The 15,869-nt window shown below is 37.6% G+C and overlaps 1 protein-coding gene across 1 annotated transcript in view; it reads left to right on the top strand.

Moving 5' to 3' along the window:
- Positions 1 to 896: 896 nt before the first annotated feature.
- Positions 897 to 15,869, top strand: part of LOC109103150 (SH2B adapter protein 3-like) — a 41,482-nt gene continuing 26,509 nt past the window's right edge. Inside the window, exons 1-2 of the mRNA XM_042752653.1 lie at positions 897 to 1,083; positions 11,473 to 12,462. Of these exons, the coding sequence (XP_042608587.1) occupies positions 11,500 to 12,462 (963 nt within the window). The 5' untranslated portion in view covers positions 897 to 1,083; positions 11,473 to 11,499. The remainder of the gene's footprint in view (positions 1,084 to 11,472; positions 12,463 to 15,869) is intronic.

Genomic DNA, 15,869 nt, shown 5'->3' with positions numbered 1-15,869 from the left:
ACATATACTTTCACAGTTAAATATGCCCTTCGTGACCTTTTTCAAGGAAATGAAAGTAAATACTACGTTTTGAGTGAATTGTACTACTGTGGAGGATTTTTTCTGCACTTAACATTTCATTAATTTATCATAACACAACCTGACAGTTTCATAATCTCACTGTTAGTAACACGCTTTTAATGGACATCACACATTTGACAACGGAAACTACAAAATCTATCACGTGAAGACAAGAAGCGCTGAACTTGAAGCTGTTTTTAAAATAAAAGTCCCAAAGCGACGCATTAAATAGAGTTGACATGTCAAATAGTCCTGATGTTACTATACTTTCAACTATTTTAAACATTTATTGTTTACAATTTCCAATTATTATGCATGCAATTTGTATGACCAAATATCAACTGACAGACTAGATAAGAATTTTGTACTTAATTTGCTATAACTTCTTGAATATTTCAAAGAATATTTACACACTTACTGCTTTAAAATACACACACACACAATTACACACACTTACTGCTTTAAAATACACACACACACTGCTTTTCTAACTATATATATATACTTTCTCTCGCTCTCTCTCTCTCTATATATGTATATATACTTTTTTATTAATTTATTTTTAATTGCATTTCGTGTGGAGTTTGCATAGGAAATGTTGTTGGTGGGTACAATGAAAGTTGTATAAATGCAAAAAAATAAAGAAGTTCAAATGATTATATATATATATATATATATATTATATATATATATATATATATATATTATATATATACGTAAAGAACCTCTTGAATATTTCTCAGTACAGAGCTTTTCTGTTTTGAATTATTACGTATATAACATACAGAGATATAATAATTAAGAAGGTTACAGAAACTACATGGATGGCTTCGAACACAAAACAGGGCTTTTATTTTGCCGGAAGCTCAGATGTCTCGCCACATCAAGGATTGTTCGTCGCTTGTTGTCGCTGTGTCCATGGAAAGTTTGTGTGTGTTTTTTTTCCTTCCTGAAAGTTTACGCAGGGCTGTTGTTGCGCGCATCCAACATGACAGAGAAAGTAACGGACGTCGCGGCTGGCAGGCAAGTCATGTTTAATATTTATCATAGCTCTCTCTGACAACATGTGAATGTGTTAAGAACGATTCAGCAAAAGATGAACTGTGAGTGACTTATAATCCCGACTCTTTTGGGCCAGAAGTCTCTTGGTCAGTGCAGATAACGCGGAACGTGAGAGTTTGAGTCGAGAGCGGGGTCGGACACCGCTATAATTATTATGAAAGTTTGGCTTGTGCATTCACAGTTTCGTATATATTGAGTGTTGAGGTTATTATGCGCTGCTATCTTCCCTCCCAAAGTTTATTGCCAAGTTAAAATGAACTTGACTCTCGCTCGCGAGGGGCAGAAGAAGGTTTAAAGGGATCACGCAGTTTCACAGCGCGCGCGGCGCGTTCAGGGTCGGTCCGAAAGATACGTGAATTACGTATGTATTCTTAGAATTTGCGTCACTTCAAATGGACAATTAAAGAAAGCACGGCAAAATTATTATAAGAATGTAAAAAAAAAAATAAAAAAAAAAATTTAAATAAACTGCACGTGCTCATGCGTTCAGGCCCGCTTAGATGTTTCTTATTGGGATCGATTTAAGGCCGGTGGTTACATAATTTTTTTTGTTACATAATAACATAATAATTATTATTACTATCATTATCATTATTATTAATTGTAATAATGCTTTTCACTGTATTTATTAGGCGACTGAAAGCACTGCTTGTTGTCAAGTTTATAATATTTTTAATAGTAATAATAAAATTGTGAGCTTATTTTTCATTTTATTTTTGCTTATTTGCATGCACATGAAATGGGCTTGTGTACATGTTTATGCAAATAAGTTTATGTCAGATGTGCTTTTTATTGTCTGGATCAAGCATCTGCTTTTACTTTGGTTTATAATGTATTTTACTACTACTACTACTTATGATATGAGATGCGCCTATTTGCATGCACATGTGAAATGGGCTCGTGAACATGTGTATGCAAATGAGCTCACACCAGACATGCTTTCAGGCAGATGTTATAGCCTCACAGCTGGAATGCATATCGTAAACTGTTAAGTACTAAGGTAACATCTATTGAGTGTTAGCTCTTCTTAGTTAATGTTCTTTGACTTGGGAATCTAAATTTGACTTCTTTTGTTAGGAAATATGAAGGTTCTTGCAGTGGTTAAATGGTATCAAAGAGGTTTTTTTGAATAATAAATAAGATAATAATTTGTTGGACATTTATTTTACACTGTATTTATTCAAAAGCCCTATGCGTGTGTGTGTATATATAGATATAGATATAGATATAGATATATATATATATATATATAGATATATAGATATATATATATAGATAGATAGATAGATAGATAACAAGGTTAGTAGAATTTCGGGAATTATCACTTCTATTAACTGTTCCAGTCAAGGAAACAATGCAAAAAAATCTCATATCACTAGTATTTATCACTCGTGACCAGATAATCCACCTCTAAATAAACAAATAAATCTCACTTAACCAAACCATTAGCTTTGACTAAACTGTGTAAGTCTGGTCCATATTGCAGCTTAATCTGCAACTGCCTGTTTAGACAGGAAGTGTGTATAAAGTGGCCTACTACTTTTTGTTTGAGGTGGGTTCATCTGAGTTATTGAAGCATTAGACTATACCACAATAATTAAAACAAAACAAAATTTGGCAAATACATTGATTAGTTTTACCTTGTAAACCTGACAACAAATCCAGTGTGCTGTTACCACCGGAAGTTGTGTAAAATAGGCCGAGAAAGTGCGACCGAGGTCTTTCAGACTAATTTTGGTGCAAAATGTAAATGTCTGTTTATGTGTTCTTTTTTTAATATTTGGTACATTTTATTGGTCTGATCAGGGTCCAAAATGTACAAAACTGACTTTTGCATTTATTTGTGTCCTTTTGACAATGGAGCCATTTAGCTTCCTTAAAAAGATCAAGCAGCAGATAAACAAAAAATAAACCATGCGTTGTATTTTCTAATGGTTATTATTTAAATATACTCTCATTTGGACTCATTTGCCGAGTGTAAAATTTGGACCCTGTGTGGGATATTTATAACATGCATCGATACAGTTTCACTTTTGTGTGTGTCTCTATACTGTGTGGATATGATCTTCACCTTCTTACATCTTTTGAATGTACGGCCGAGTACAGAGAAACGCTGTTGCCAAAATGTGCATATTCATTTATAGAACAGGGGAATCTGTTGCATCATGTGTTCGTCTCAGGCTGTAAGAATCCCCCGTTCCCACACTCGCTGGCCCCTCAACTTCCACCCTTACATAGGGGAACAGTGTGTCGCGATGTGACTGTGTGATATGGTCGAAGGAACCTTAAATGCTCAGGGTAGCATGTTTCTTTTGTGTGTGTGTGTGTGTGCACGCATGTGTGTACATGCACTTCCTTTTGATCAACCTCCTCGGGCTGTGCAGCCTCATAAAAGGGTGCAAAGCCTCAGTTTATGCACGTTTTCTGCCCTTTTGTTTGGGTTTTTTTCGTGCATGCTGGTGTCAGGGAGAGAGAGCGCATATTGAATGGACTTGTCCCAGCAGGAGAGAAAATTACAAGGTCGCTTTGTATCATGTTTGCGGTCGAGTCAAGAATGCTGTCATTGTGTGTTTGGAGACGCTGAAAGTTTGTCTAGCAGATGCACAGACATCGTTGAGTGCCATAGAGGTGTAATGTGCTTTTGCTCATTTGAAGGCACACTTGAATGCCTCCCACTAAGTGTGTATAATAAGTTATCTGTGCTAAAGCGAGGATCACTAGTACTATTGCTCACATTTAGAATTAGGGTGTGTTCAAAAACTGTGATAGTTTGTGCTACAGACCCTAAATCAATTCTAAGAATCAGAATTGCGATTTTCATGTGGTGGATGATAAAATTACATGCAAGCCAAGCCATATTTAGGGTCCAGGGGCCGGATTTACGCAAATCTTCTTAACCCTTGTGATTGTGCTGAAAATCCTTTACGTAATTTGGTGTTTCTGGTCAAAAATGACCAGTCTTTTAAAAATTGCTTGTGAATCTCTCATTTTTCTATATTATCATTGACCGAGCTTAGTTTTGGAGTGAAAAAGGCATAATTTGTAGATAATTTTCACAATTTTCACTAAAAACTGAGCTGCTTCAACTTGGATCAGTGAGGCCTACAATCAGTCAGATCCATAAAGAAATACAAGACCTGTGTTTATTGAAATAAAACAAAAAAGATTGAATCCAGTATTTGGTAATAATACAGCATTACAAGAAATCTATAAGCAATTTTTTGTAGGCTGGTAATTTTTACCCGGGAACACCACAAATGTAAAAAAAAAAAAAAAAAGAGATTGAATCCAGTATTTGGTAATATTCTTAAGGAATCCAGCCCCAGAATATCATAGAGACTTAGGGCTGTTTGGATTCAGGGCAGAAAGCAACCACTCAGAACAACCTAGTAACATTTAGAACACCCTAGCAACTGCACGGCAAGAACCTAGCATTGCGTCTGTGACTTTCTCACAGGCAAATGTCACTTGTATTTTATTGAAAATGTGTTATTTTTTTAAAAATACATTTAATTTAATTAAACTTTAAAAATAATTATAAATAAATAATTACAAATAAAACGTTTGTTTATCTTTTTAAACTACCCTAAAAAAAGAAAAAGAAAAATTAAGAAATATTCATATTTTTCTGTGTTTCTGAGCGTGATGTGTGTGAGAATGCACGCTGGTGACATGGTGGGCATAAACAATGTCTGGACAGTGTGGCCAGCTAGGTCTCCGGAAATGTGACGTGAACGCACACAAACGCAATGAAGGCAAAGGGAAAAACAATCCCAAGGGCCCCTTCTTTTTCGTATCCTGCTGCTCTGGCTGTTTACAATCCATTCCTCCCATGTTGATTGCTTTGATTTATTTTTTTAAACTAATAGAATTATTTGAATGATATGCTAATGAATTAATCAAATTTATCACAATTAATTGCATGTCAGTATTGTGATGTGAAAAGCTCCAGTTGGATATTATTGTGGCAAAGAAGACTAAATCACTGAAGAGATATTTAAAAAAGTGTCTTAAGGACATTGTATTATTTTTTATTTCAAATCATTGAACATGAGCTTAAAGGTAGAGTATTTAATATTAACAACCAGTGGTTGAAATGGGTACTGCAGTCCAAATTCAGAACATTGGAGAGAGTTGTTTTTCCTGCTCCCTCCTCCTCAGACTCGATGCTCACAGGGGTTGCCAGATTGAGGACACTCAACAGGAACTATCATAACTGACAATGGAAGTTGACAAGCTTTACACTGTAAGTTGATTTATCTGCATTTTAATATGCCTCTGGTCATATGGATTCTGAGGCGTTTTAGGTGAGGTAGAAACAGTTTGTTTGCTGGCTTCCATGGATGTGATACGCTGTGTTTCCCACCAACTGGCGACCCAGTGTGTCCAAAAAATCCTTTTGGGTAAATTGGCATTGGGCGGAATCACCCAGACCAAAACAAAAACAGACATTCTGACACGGAACACACATTTCAAAGTAGAATTACTGGCTGCAAATGTATTATTGTATTTTTTATGCTTAGTACTTTCAAAAAATTATATACAGCACCTTTAACACTGGCTTTCAGTCCCCAGTTATCCAAGTTTGTTGGTCTGGACAAAGTAGACCTCTAACACGTTTGCGCATCTTTGAGTTGCGCCTCACTGTTTTTCAGCATCTCACGCCATGAACACCTTTTTTTAAGTTGTTATGTTAGGTTAAAAGTAGTGAACTTTGAAATACATGTCTCACTCTGTTGCATTCAGTTTGATTCAGCTGATTTCATATGCAATAACATGGTTGCGCTTGATAAGTTTGGCATGGTTAGTTGCATGCGCCATGCGCACTCTTAAAAAGTTGTCGGAACTTCAAACATGAATTGCTCTGATGGTGAGATTAGTAAGGGATATAGTTTATTATGGTGTTACCTACAGGAGGAAATCAGGATGAACTATTAATTGTGTAAAAAAAAAAATGTTATTTTTTTGTAATAATTAATTGCACGAAACTCAATTCAAGCTCAAATTTAAATGTAAAGAAAGATATGCTCCTGTGTTACCGACCCCACCTCAACGTCTTATTTAAGTTTTGCTTTAACTACCAGACCTGTCACACCTAAATCCTTGAAGTCAAATTTCATATCTGCATGTGAATGGTGTGTGTGTATATAAGAAAGTGGTCACTAAGGCAGGGCAGGGTTTCCTGTTTCTGTGAATAAGCCCACTGCCTGTCTGCTTCCCACACTCTTTATTTTTGTGTCACGTTATAAAGAAGTTCCCATGCTTGTTCGAAGTGTTCATTCCGTGTTGTTCCGTGTCAAGTCATAAGGAGGAAGCAGGCATGAGGTTTGCATTTTCTCTGATTCAGCAAAATTACGTGTATGAAATCAGTTTCTGAGACTCTGTATCATCTGGGCACTGCTTGTATTATCACGACCCTACAGTACAGGAAACTCGCTGTGTGAATCGAGCTTCCAAAGACCCCAGCCGGGGAATTAGATGTTGCAAATGTAATGGACTTGGAATTGTCCAAGTTGAATTGTAATACAAAGTACGGAAATTACACCAGTACACGTTGAAGAAGTGTTTGGCTTGAATGATGATTCTGAACGGGCTGTGTGTGTGTGTGTGTGTGTTTGAGACTGTTAATAGAACAGTGGATTTGTAGCAGTTTCTTCTGTCCATTGTGTGTTAAATTAATACACTTCAATTCAACTATATTTGTATAGCGCTTTTTACGATACAAATCAGTGGATTAAAAAACTGATTGATTTTTTATTTAAAGTGTCCCTATTATGCCATTTCCAATATTGCCTTTCATGCAGTGTGTAATGTAGCTGTATGTGAATGTAGGCCTAAACGATCAGCAAAGTTGTGAAGCTTAAAGTGCACGATAAATAAAGTTATTGTCTCCCAAAGTAAAGTATCAACTCTACAACCTAAATGAGTCGTTAGTAATTCAAATTTTTTTATTCAGTTACAGTGATAGCTGGATGCTTTTGTCCATATTACAGATTTCCCGGAGCGTCATGAGTTCTGTTACTTCTATGATGCATATGTGGAGTTTCTATGAGAGGGCGCCCTCTGGCTTCCAGTATGAATGACATTACTTGTGTTTATAGTGCTCAGTAATGGCCAATGCATCCTATTTTGGGAAAAAATGTAAAAAATGAATACTTCTCTCAAAAGAAATTTCAAGTAGACATATCATAATCTATGTGTCTCTCTCCAGTGTACAGAGGTTTTGTGTGTGTGTGTGTGTGTGTGTGTGTGTGTGTGTGTGTGTGTGTGTGTGTGTGTGTTTTAAAAATCGCATTGTAAATCACAAAAAAACACTGTGATGTGCCAAGACATCCAAACTGAACCAAAAACCGTGATAAAAAAAAAATGTTTGTGTGTGTGTGTGTGTGTGTTTAACCATGGGCTACCTTTATTGTTGCATCCCTAATACATCTATATGTATAACAATGACTAAAACAATCAGGACACCTTAGCAACCACATAGCAATGGCATGGTAACCAACCACAGCAGCCAATCACAGTGATGACTCACATTCAAGTGTTAGAGAATTGCAAATATTAGTTATTTACAATGTTTTTAATGCAGTTTTTAGTCATATGATTTTACAGCAAGTTTTGTATAACATGAAGATGCATTTGTACTGATGCCAGACTTAGTCACTGTTCATACAGAATATGTTTTTGCATTCCACTGCACTGCTTTTCCATTGTTTTCTATGTAAACATGCTACATGGACGTCTTTGACCGCTGCACTCACATCTTGCACCATTTGCAGTGTCTTTCGCATGATAAAGCGGTCTAAAAAGTACGCTGCTCAAGTTAAAAGGTAAAACTCATGCGTTTTTTCCAAGTACAAATAGAAAATTGGCAAATGAATTGTAATTTTCATTTGAAAAATATTTAATTCAATGGATTGTCAAAAACATTAGCGTTATCACATGATTATTTAATATGTAAAACAATTCGAGGTTGATTTATGTAAAATAATTTAGGCCTAAATCCTATCTAAGTCTATTTAAGCCCAGAAAGAGCATTACCTGGGTAGTTAAGACTACAAATGCAGAGTATTAAGAGAGAGGAAAAGATAAGTGAGTGAAATGAATAAGCTAATGGCATGAAACAGGAAATGGGTTAAAAATATGAGAACAATGATGTGGCTGCATGAGTATGTAGAGGTTTAAAGATGGGCGAAATAGTGCAGTGAGGATGAAATGAAAGCAGCATGATGGAAGTATTGCAAGAAAGGGAATTTGACATGCGTGCATGTGAGGGATGAGGAAGGGGGAGAGAGACGGTCGGAGAGGAAGTGATGTTAGTCTGTTTGGAGGTTGCTGAGTCATTAGTGGGCCGGATGATCACTGATAGAACGAACACCCAGGGGCCAGCGCAGGGGGCGGGACAGCTTCACACGGCATGTGCTCTGAACAACAGCATGAGTGCGCGTGGTGAGAGTGTGCGCCCCGCAGGACGTCCCGTGCTGTAAACACCATGTATGTCATGAATTCTGCTGAAAACATCAGCATATAACTTTGGTTAGGTGGAGGCTGGTTAGGTGCTAGTCTGATGCTGGTTGACCAAGAAAGTCTTGCTGGTTGATGAAATAGAACATGATTGCATGATTTTCCAAACACATTGCAATGACAAGAGGGTATATAAATGATTACTACCTTCCAAAGAAAAGTGTTTTTTCCTCAAAAAAACAAAAAAAAAACCCAATTGATTTAGGGTTTTGTTTGATTTCGATTTCACGCCTCAAGCGAAAATCAAAGAAAACCAAGTGGGTTTGCACTGACAAGAGGATATGTAAATTATGCCAAAATCTTCCAAAGAAAGAAGTTTTTTTTCTCAAAACATTTGATTTAGGTTTTGTTTGATTTTGATTTCATGCCTCAAACCAAAACCAAACTGGTTTTGCGATGATAAGAGGGGATATAAACAATGTCGAAATCTTACTAAGAATTTTTTCTGTCCGTTACACTGCCCTATATCTTGCATTTTTAAATACAAAAAATACATTTTGTGTGAATGACTCTCCACATTTGCTCTGAATAATCTTGATTTTCGGTTTGTGCCCATAAATTTCATGCATTCAAATGGAAAATAACCTGTAATTTTCATTTGTGAAGTATTTCATTTAATGAATTACCCCAAAATTGGCTTTACCACATGATTTGATATATAAAATCATTTCAGGTTGATTTCCATCAAAAATAATGTAGTGTGTTATAATGTTGTAAATGATGCCATAATTTGCATTTTTGAGAAAACCATTCCTTTAAGCAAGTTAGGAAGCCTTGTGTGCAAACCACCACACCAGCAACACATCTCAAAGATGTTTGCGATCAGTTTTGCTTGTCTTGTCAAGAAAGAATGTTGCACACCAAAGAAAACAGCTATATGTGTGATGGGTGTTCCTCTCTTTGTGTAGGTTAATGCTTCCTGTCACCCAATAAGAGAGCAAAGAGCATGTGGTGCCGTCTATAGAATGGCCCCCTCCTCTTTTTTTCTCTCTGAATATGCAAGTGTTGTGGTTTTTCTGATCTGTTGCTTTTTTCATGTACTAAACCTTCATTTTGTCATGCTTCAGGGCTTCCAACAGAACTTTAAGAATGCATTTACTTCTCACGCAGAGTTAAACGTTCACAGGCATCCAAGATGGCCACGCGCTGGTAAATGAGAATGTGGGGAACGAGAATGAGGAGATTGGTTCCAGTTGTGTCGCAATACCTCTTGTCAAGCGTGGCACCCATGTGCTGATTTTTTTTTTTTTTTTTTTGAGCTTCAAACAAAAATTTCCCCTGGCTGCAAATGGCGTATGTGATCTGATTCTGAAGGTGGTTTGCACCACCCATTGGTGACTCGTATCAGATGCTTTTGACACTTTCAACTTCCTCAGTCTTCCTCTTCACATCAAAGATGTCCTCACAGATATTTCTGCCTCTGACCTGTGGCGTGTTATAAAGCAGCATGAGCGATATTAGTCACTCTCTTCCTGTACTGGAGAGCTGAATGAGTGAGTGAGTAAAAGTGAAGAATCTGTATCGTACCTTTTGGGTTCAAGAGATGCCGTCAGCAATATGTGTGATGAGCAAAACTGATACGCTTTGTTAGCGTTCATAGAAAGTTGGATTCATTGAACAGTTTCGGTACACAGATTCCTACACCAGTAGATGCACAGTGTAAACAAAGAAATAGATTGTTCACACTCGCTAGAATAATGAAACTTTATATGATATGAAAACCAATCTCTGTAACACAATATATTGAATTTATTCTAATTAAAAACAGGATAGGATGCTCACAATAAATAAGCAAGCAGAGCCAATGATAATAGTTCACTGCAAACCTTACTAAATTATGCTGTGTGATTCATTTAAATACTCTCCTCCCATAAATTAACTTTTCATTGCACGTTTTTAATAAATCTTGACAGTAGCTAGTTTTTTAACGTCAAAAGAGGGTTTGTGCTGGCGCGAGCATCTGGCCCTAAGTTCTTCAACGCCCCTCAACTTGGCTAAAATTTCATTCGAATCAAGCTCAATTGAATTGAATGTGGTGTTTGCATGAAGACTTTTCAATCTTATTTAGCCGTCAATCCAATTATAAACATATTATTAGTTTCCATAGAAGCAATGAATAACATTTATGAATAACGTATGGTTGTTTTGCTACTGCATAGGGCTGTCAATAAAAAAAAAAACTAATTTTTGTATATTCATCGAATTTAAAAAAAGAAATCCACATTTAAATGCAAAAACGTTGCATTCGAATTTTAGGTGTGCGTTAAGGAGGCAGCCTTATCGGTGGCACACAAGATGCGATGACGATGTAAGTGTTGTTGCATTATAATGTGTTTGTTAGCCTATCTAGTTTAAGCCACTAGATGCAGCGCTGCTGCGTTGTTAATTACAAATACTGTGGGAAAAGAGAACATCAACATGGAGAAGATCTTGTTTACATCAAAACTGAAACCAAGCCGTTCACACAGAACTCATATTCAGCGCATTTTCTAGAGGGACATCTTTGCTTGAACATGCTGAATTAGTTTCAAAATAAGGCTTAAATGAAGTGTGAACTTGATAATTTTATTATTAACTTGAGGCAGTGCTATATTGTGAACACAGCAATACACAGTATACTTTAGCTGACACACTTAACGGGTTGCAAAGGGGCGTTAAATTTCCGGAAACTTTTCTAATGTTTCAAAAACTTCCAAAAAATCCTGGAACGTTTCCAGGAACTTACTAGAAATTTTCTGCCTCTTTGCAACCCTAGATGCAATATAGCACAGTTTCATAATTTATTGCTTATTGATGCAATTTTTGATGATGTTCATTTGTTGTTCGCAGTGATTCCCTGCTGTGCTGGTTACTGCAATGAATGGTAACACTGTCCAGCAGACCACAAGCACTGCACCCTCCGTAGCACCTCCTTGTGGATGGAGGGAGTTCTGCGAGTTGCATGCCAGCACCACGGCCCGAGAACTTGCCCAGCACTACCGGTGCTTCGTCAGAGAGCGGCCGGTGCAGGATGTGGTCCCTCCGGAAAGTTTCTCGAAGCAATTCAGCACCCTCTTCCAGCACCACTTTAGCTGCGAGGTGGCTAAAGATGCAGAACCTGCCCCATGGCTACCGCCACCACCTCCCTTACTGCCCATGACTGCCCGCTTACGCATCACTTCCTTCTCGGGGGTGCTGGACTACCGGGAGACCGTACGTCCGGGAGTGACTCCACTAGTTGCCGTGTTGGCACCCAAACCAGATGCCGCCGGCATCCCTAGGGAACAGGAGCAGTTGCTGCGCTGCTCTCCTGCAGACACTACACACAGAACGCGGCATCATAGCCAGGAAGATGAACACCCGGAGCGGAGGACCGGGTCTGAACGATATTCTCCCCCTTTGTTTCCCTTTCCTTCCCGTAGTGAAGTAACCCACTTTTCCGTCAGGAGCATTCGAGAAAGCGTATACCGACTCTTTAAAAAATCCCCGCAACTTGACGAATCCTCAAGTGGTTTCCCAAGGGAGGATTCGATCAAAGGTGCCGGACCCTCGTCGACTGTTGAATGCACCTCTCAAACCCCACCTCAGACTGTGCAGGTACCCACTCATCGCACCTCGCAGAAGGGTGCGCGGTGGGAACGATGGAATCCATTGCGAACTGTGAGACAGAGGCAAGAGACAGGAAGTGTTTGTAAAGAGGGGCAGCTGAGGTACCTGGAGGTGGATGACACTATCTCAGACACGCCCCCGCATTGGTTGCGCTGCCGCCTGCAGGTCAGGAGGATCAACGAACATACCACTAGTGAGAGGTACCAGCTGGAGCTCTATGACCCACCTAAGGTAATGTGAACTTTCGAGATCTTTGTGCATCTTTCAAGAGTGACTACTACTATTGTTTTTGGCCTGATTTGATAATTGTATTTCTCAGAGTTTGTAGTTCTTGTTGGCTTTTAATAGCTTGGTATATTGGTCAGATATTTTAGTTTAGATTAATTTTTGAAGTAGGGCTGAAACGATTAGTCAGCATTATCGACAACGTCGACAATAAAAAAACTGTGGACAAATATATTTTTGTTGTCGAGTAGTCGTTTGATCTCATATGACCAAATTTAAGAGTCTGCAATAATGCGGTTTGACCAGTGTGGCGCTGTAGTGCGTGACGTCAGGTTTTATAGTACTTTATGCAATAGATAACCTTAAATCAAGCAGCTTTACAGTATTAAGCCAGAGTCAGTGTAGCTTTCAGTTAGAATTACAACTTGATTTTCTGTTATAAAGCAGCTCTCCAGTTTGGAGCTAGCTAATGATAAAATCTTTTTATTAGTGGGGAAAAAAAATTAATTAAAGTGATAGTTTGGTTTGTAGAGATCAAAGCTTGATCTAGCTCAGGGCTGTTTTGATTAACATAAACCTATAAGGTATTTTAAGAGAAATAATGAATACAACAGTTTATCCAAAAATGAAACGTCTCATCACTAGGAGTTTGCTAAGTATCGCTGCACCTGGACTCCTCTTTGTTGCAGCCTAAGAGCCGGCTGTAACAAAGAGGAGTCCAGACGCAGTACTGCTTAGCAAAACATTTATTTTAACACACCAAAAATAGCATAAATGTAACATAAACGAAGGAACAAGTCAGGGCCCAAACGATCGCCAAAACCACGCGCGCCACACCAACACGCCAGGCACACTTAACTCTGCGTCCAACAAGTGTCAGTTGTGCGAGCCACACCCCCTCCAAGCAGCCAATGCTGGGACGTCACAGTGCTGTGGCTTATGCACATCTAGGGTGCAGAATGATGTGTTTGAAGCAACATATCATTCTGCACCCTAGATGTGCATAAGCGCTCCAACTCCATGTTTCTAAAAAATGCACCATTCTGCACCCCATGATATGCATCAGAGCTTCGTGCCGCTCTGTTTGAAGCGTTTCACATTATCAAAATTTTGATCAGTTAATTGTGATAATCGGCATAATCACCAAAGCCCTTAAAACAGACAATTAATCACAATAACCGTGACTATTTTTTAGACAATTAATCGTCAGCCGAAATAATTACCTTTATTTGTTAGAATATGTATAACTCAATATTTTAACTAATTGCAAAAGCTGAATATTCAAAGTCTACAGATTAATCAGTAAAATAATCGATGATTAGTCGATTAATCTTTCTAATAATCGTAAAATAATAGGTTGTCGCAGCCCTATTTTGAAGGAGGTCAACTATTTAAAACTTGGCAAAGAAATTCAAATTAGGGTGTGTTGCATGAATTTTGACGTCAATGACAAATCACCCAATTAGATTTGTAAATTTTGGTATGGAATCTGGTGTGTCTTGTCTTCAAGCGTTACATTTATATACATAAAATTAGATTCAAGAGCTACATTGTTTTAGTTAATAAAAATGTAAACTTTATTCAGATGTATTCAAAGAAGGAATTGCAAATTGTATTCGCAATTGCATTTTCAATTTGTGGACGCATACATTGTGACATAATGCAAACGCAATTGCAAATCGCACATTTGTATTTCGATATTCTAGGGGTGTATGTAACATGTCTGCCGGATTTTAAATGGAAACGCAAAGTCCATTTGCAATTGCATTTCCAGTGTCTTATAAGTTATGACCGTGTTTTTTTGGAATAGCAATAGAAATTACTCATTTGCTATTTCACTTTCTCCACGTCCTGCTCCAACCCTCACAAAATTCAAATGGAATCGCAATCTTGCACTTGCATTTCGAATGCCTGACAGTCAACTGTCAATCAGTCTTGTGGATAGGGTTTATAGAGTATGCCATGCCCACTAGTACTGATGGAAAACCAAGCACCGTTTTCATTTTTATGAATTTCTATGAGGAAAATAGGGACAAATATCCAATATATGTGTCTATTTTTACAACAAAACAGTGTCGGCGCCAGTCACTAGTTTTCCATTAAATCACATTACATTTGTCCCAAATAATGTTAATGTACATAATGACTTCATCCCAAAAGGATACAAAGATGAGGAAATAAAAAAAAAAATGATAATGTTGAATAAAATGCTGAAATTAAGCAGAATTAAGATATGGCATGTCAGTGTGTTGCATGATGTTTGTTGTCAATGATAGGTCATGCAAGAACCAGTTGCATTTGTAATTTTGGCGTGACTTGTTTTGAAGTGTTATACCTAAATATATGCAAACATGCAACCATGAATGAGTTCATTCACATATATTCATATGTGTGACTTCAAGATGTGTTGCATGAAGTTTGTTTGCAGTGACAAAGCACACAAGAACCAAATCCATTTGTATTTGCAAATCTCGAGTGACTTGTCTTGAAATTGAATATTTAAATATATGCAATTGTAAATGAGAATTGAGAGCTATGCTGTTTTAGTTAATAAAAAAATTACATTTTGTTCACAAATATGGCACCTTGGTTGGCACATGAGAACCAATTGGGTTTGATCTCAAAAATAGTGAGAAGGGTCATGAGGTCTTAAATTTTAATATGCATGAATACAAATGTGAGCTATGGTGGAGGGGAGGATTTTCAGCAAATAATAACTTTTAATATTATATTAAGCAAATTTAAAACTGATCTTACTTTCTGCTACATTTATCCTTTTGTGCTGCATGGAAGAAAGATGGGTCTTAAACAATTCATTTAGTATGTGATAGTTTCACATTAACACTCATTTTGCCTAATTAATCCACCCACACTTAAGACAAACAGCCAATTTGAAACAGGGTATGATTTATACTATGATGTGTAATGAAACTAATAAGGACACAATTATGGTTTTGTCTGCCTTGCTCTCCGCCGTGCTCCATTTCTCCTGGTTACACAGCATGATAGCCTAATTGCTAGTTTTGGTAGTTCATTCAGGCAGCAAATGACGTCTGCTCACTGGAGGGGTCACGGCACAGCCGTATCAAGACTGATTGGCTGCTGAAGAATCTTGGCAGAGATGCAAGGACTTGCTCTGAATGTCTATGTAAGGGAAAGGCAGTGTGCGCCAAGAGAGTTCAAACACTCAAAGTGTATACTCTCCAATAAATGTCAGAAGCATGCACACACGTTTTAGCTTCAAATTAGCAATACATTCATCAATTCTTTTTTTAGGCATTAGTTTCATCTTGTTAAAGAGAGAAATGTCTGCTTTTTGCTGTGTGCTGCATGCAACATAGTTTGTTTCATTGCATGCATCTTAGTACGTGTGTGCTTGTGAGCACTGGTGTGTTAGTGTGGAGGCTGCATTA

Source organism: Cyprinus carpio, chromosome A5 (assembly GCF_018340385.1).
Source record: "Cyprinus carpio isolate SPL01 chromosome A5, ASM1834038v1, whole genome shotgun sequence".
NCBI lineage: Eukaryota > Metazoa > Chordata > Actinopteri > Cypriniformes > Cyprinidae > Cyprinus > Cyprinus carpio.
Note: the sequence above shows the minus strand (reverse complement) of the source record. Positions and strands in the feature narration are given on the sequence as shown.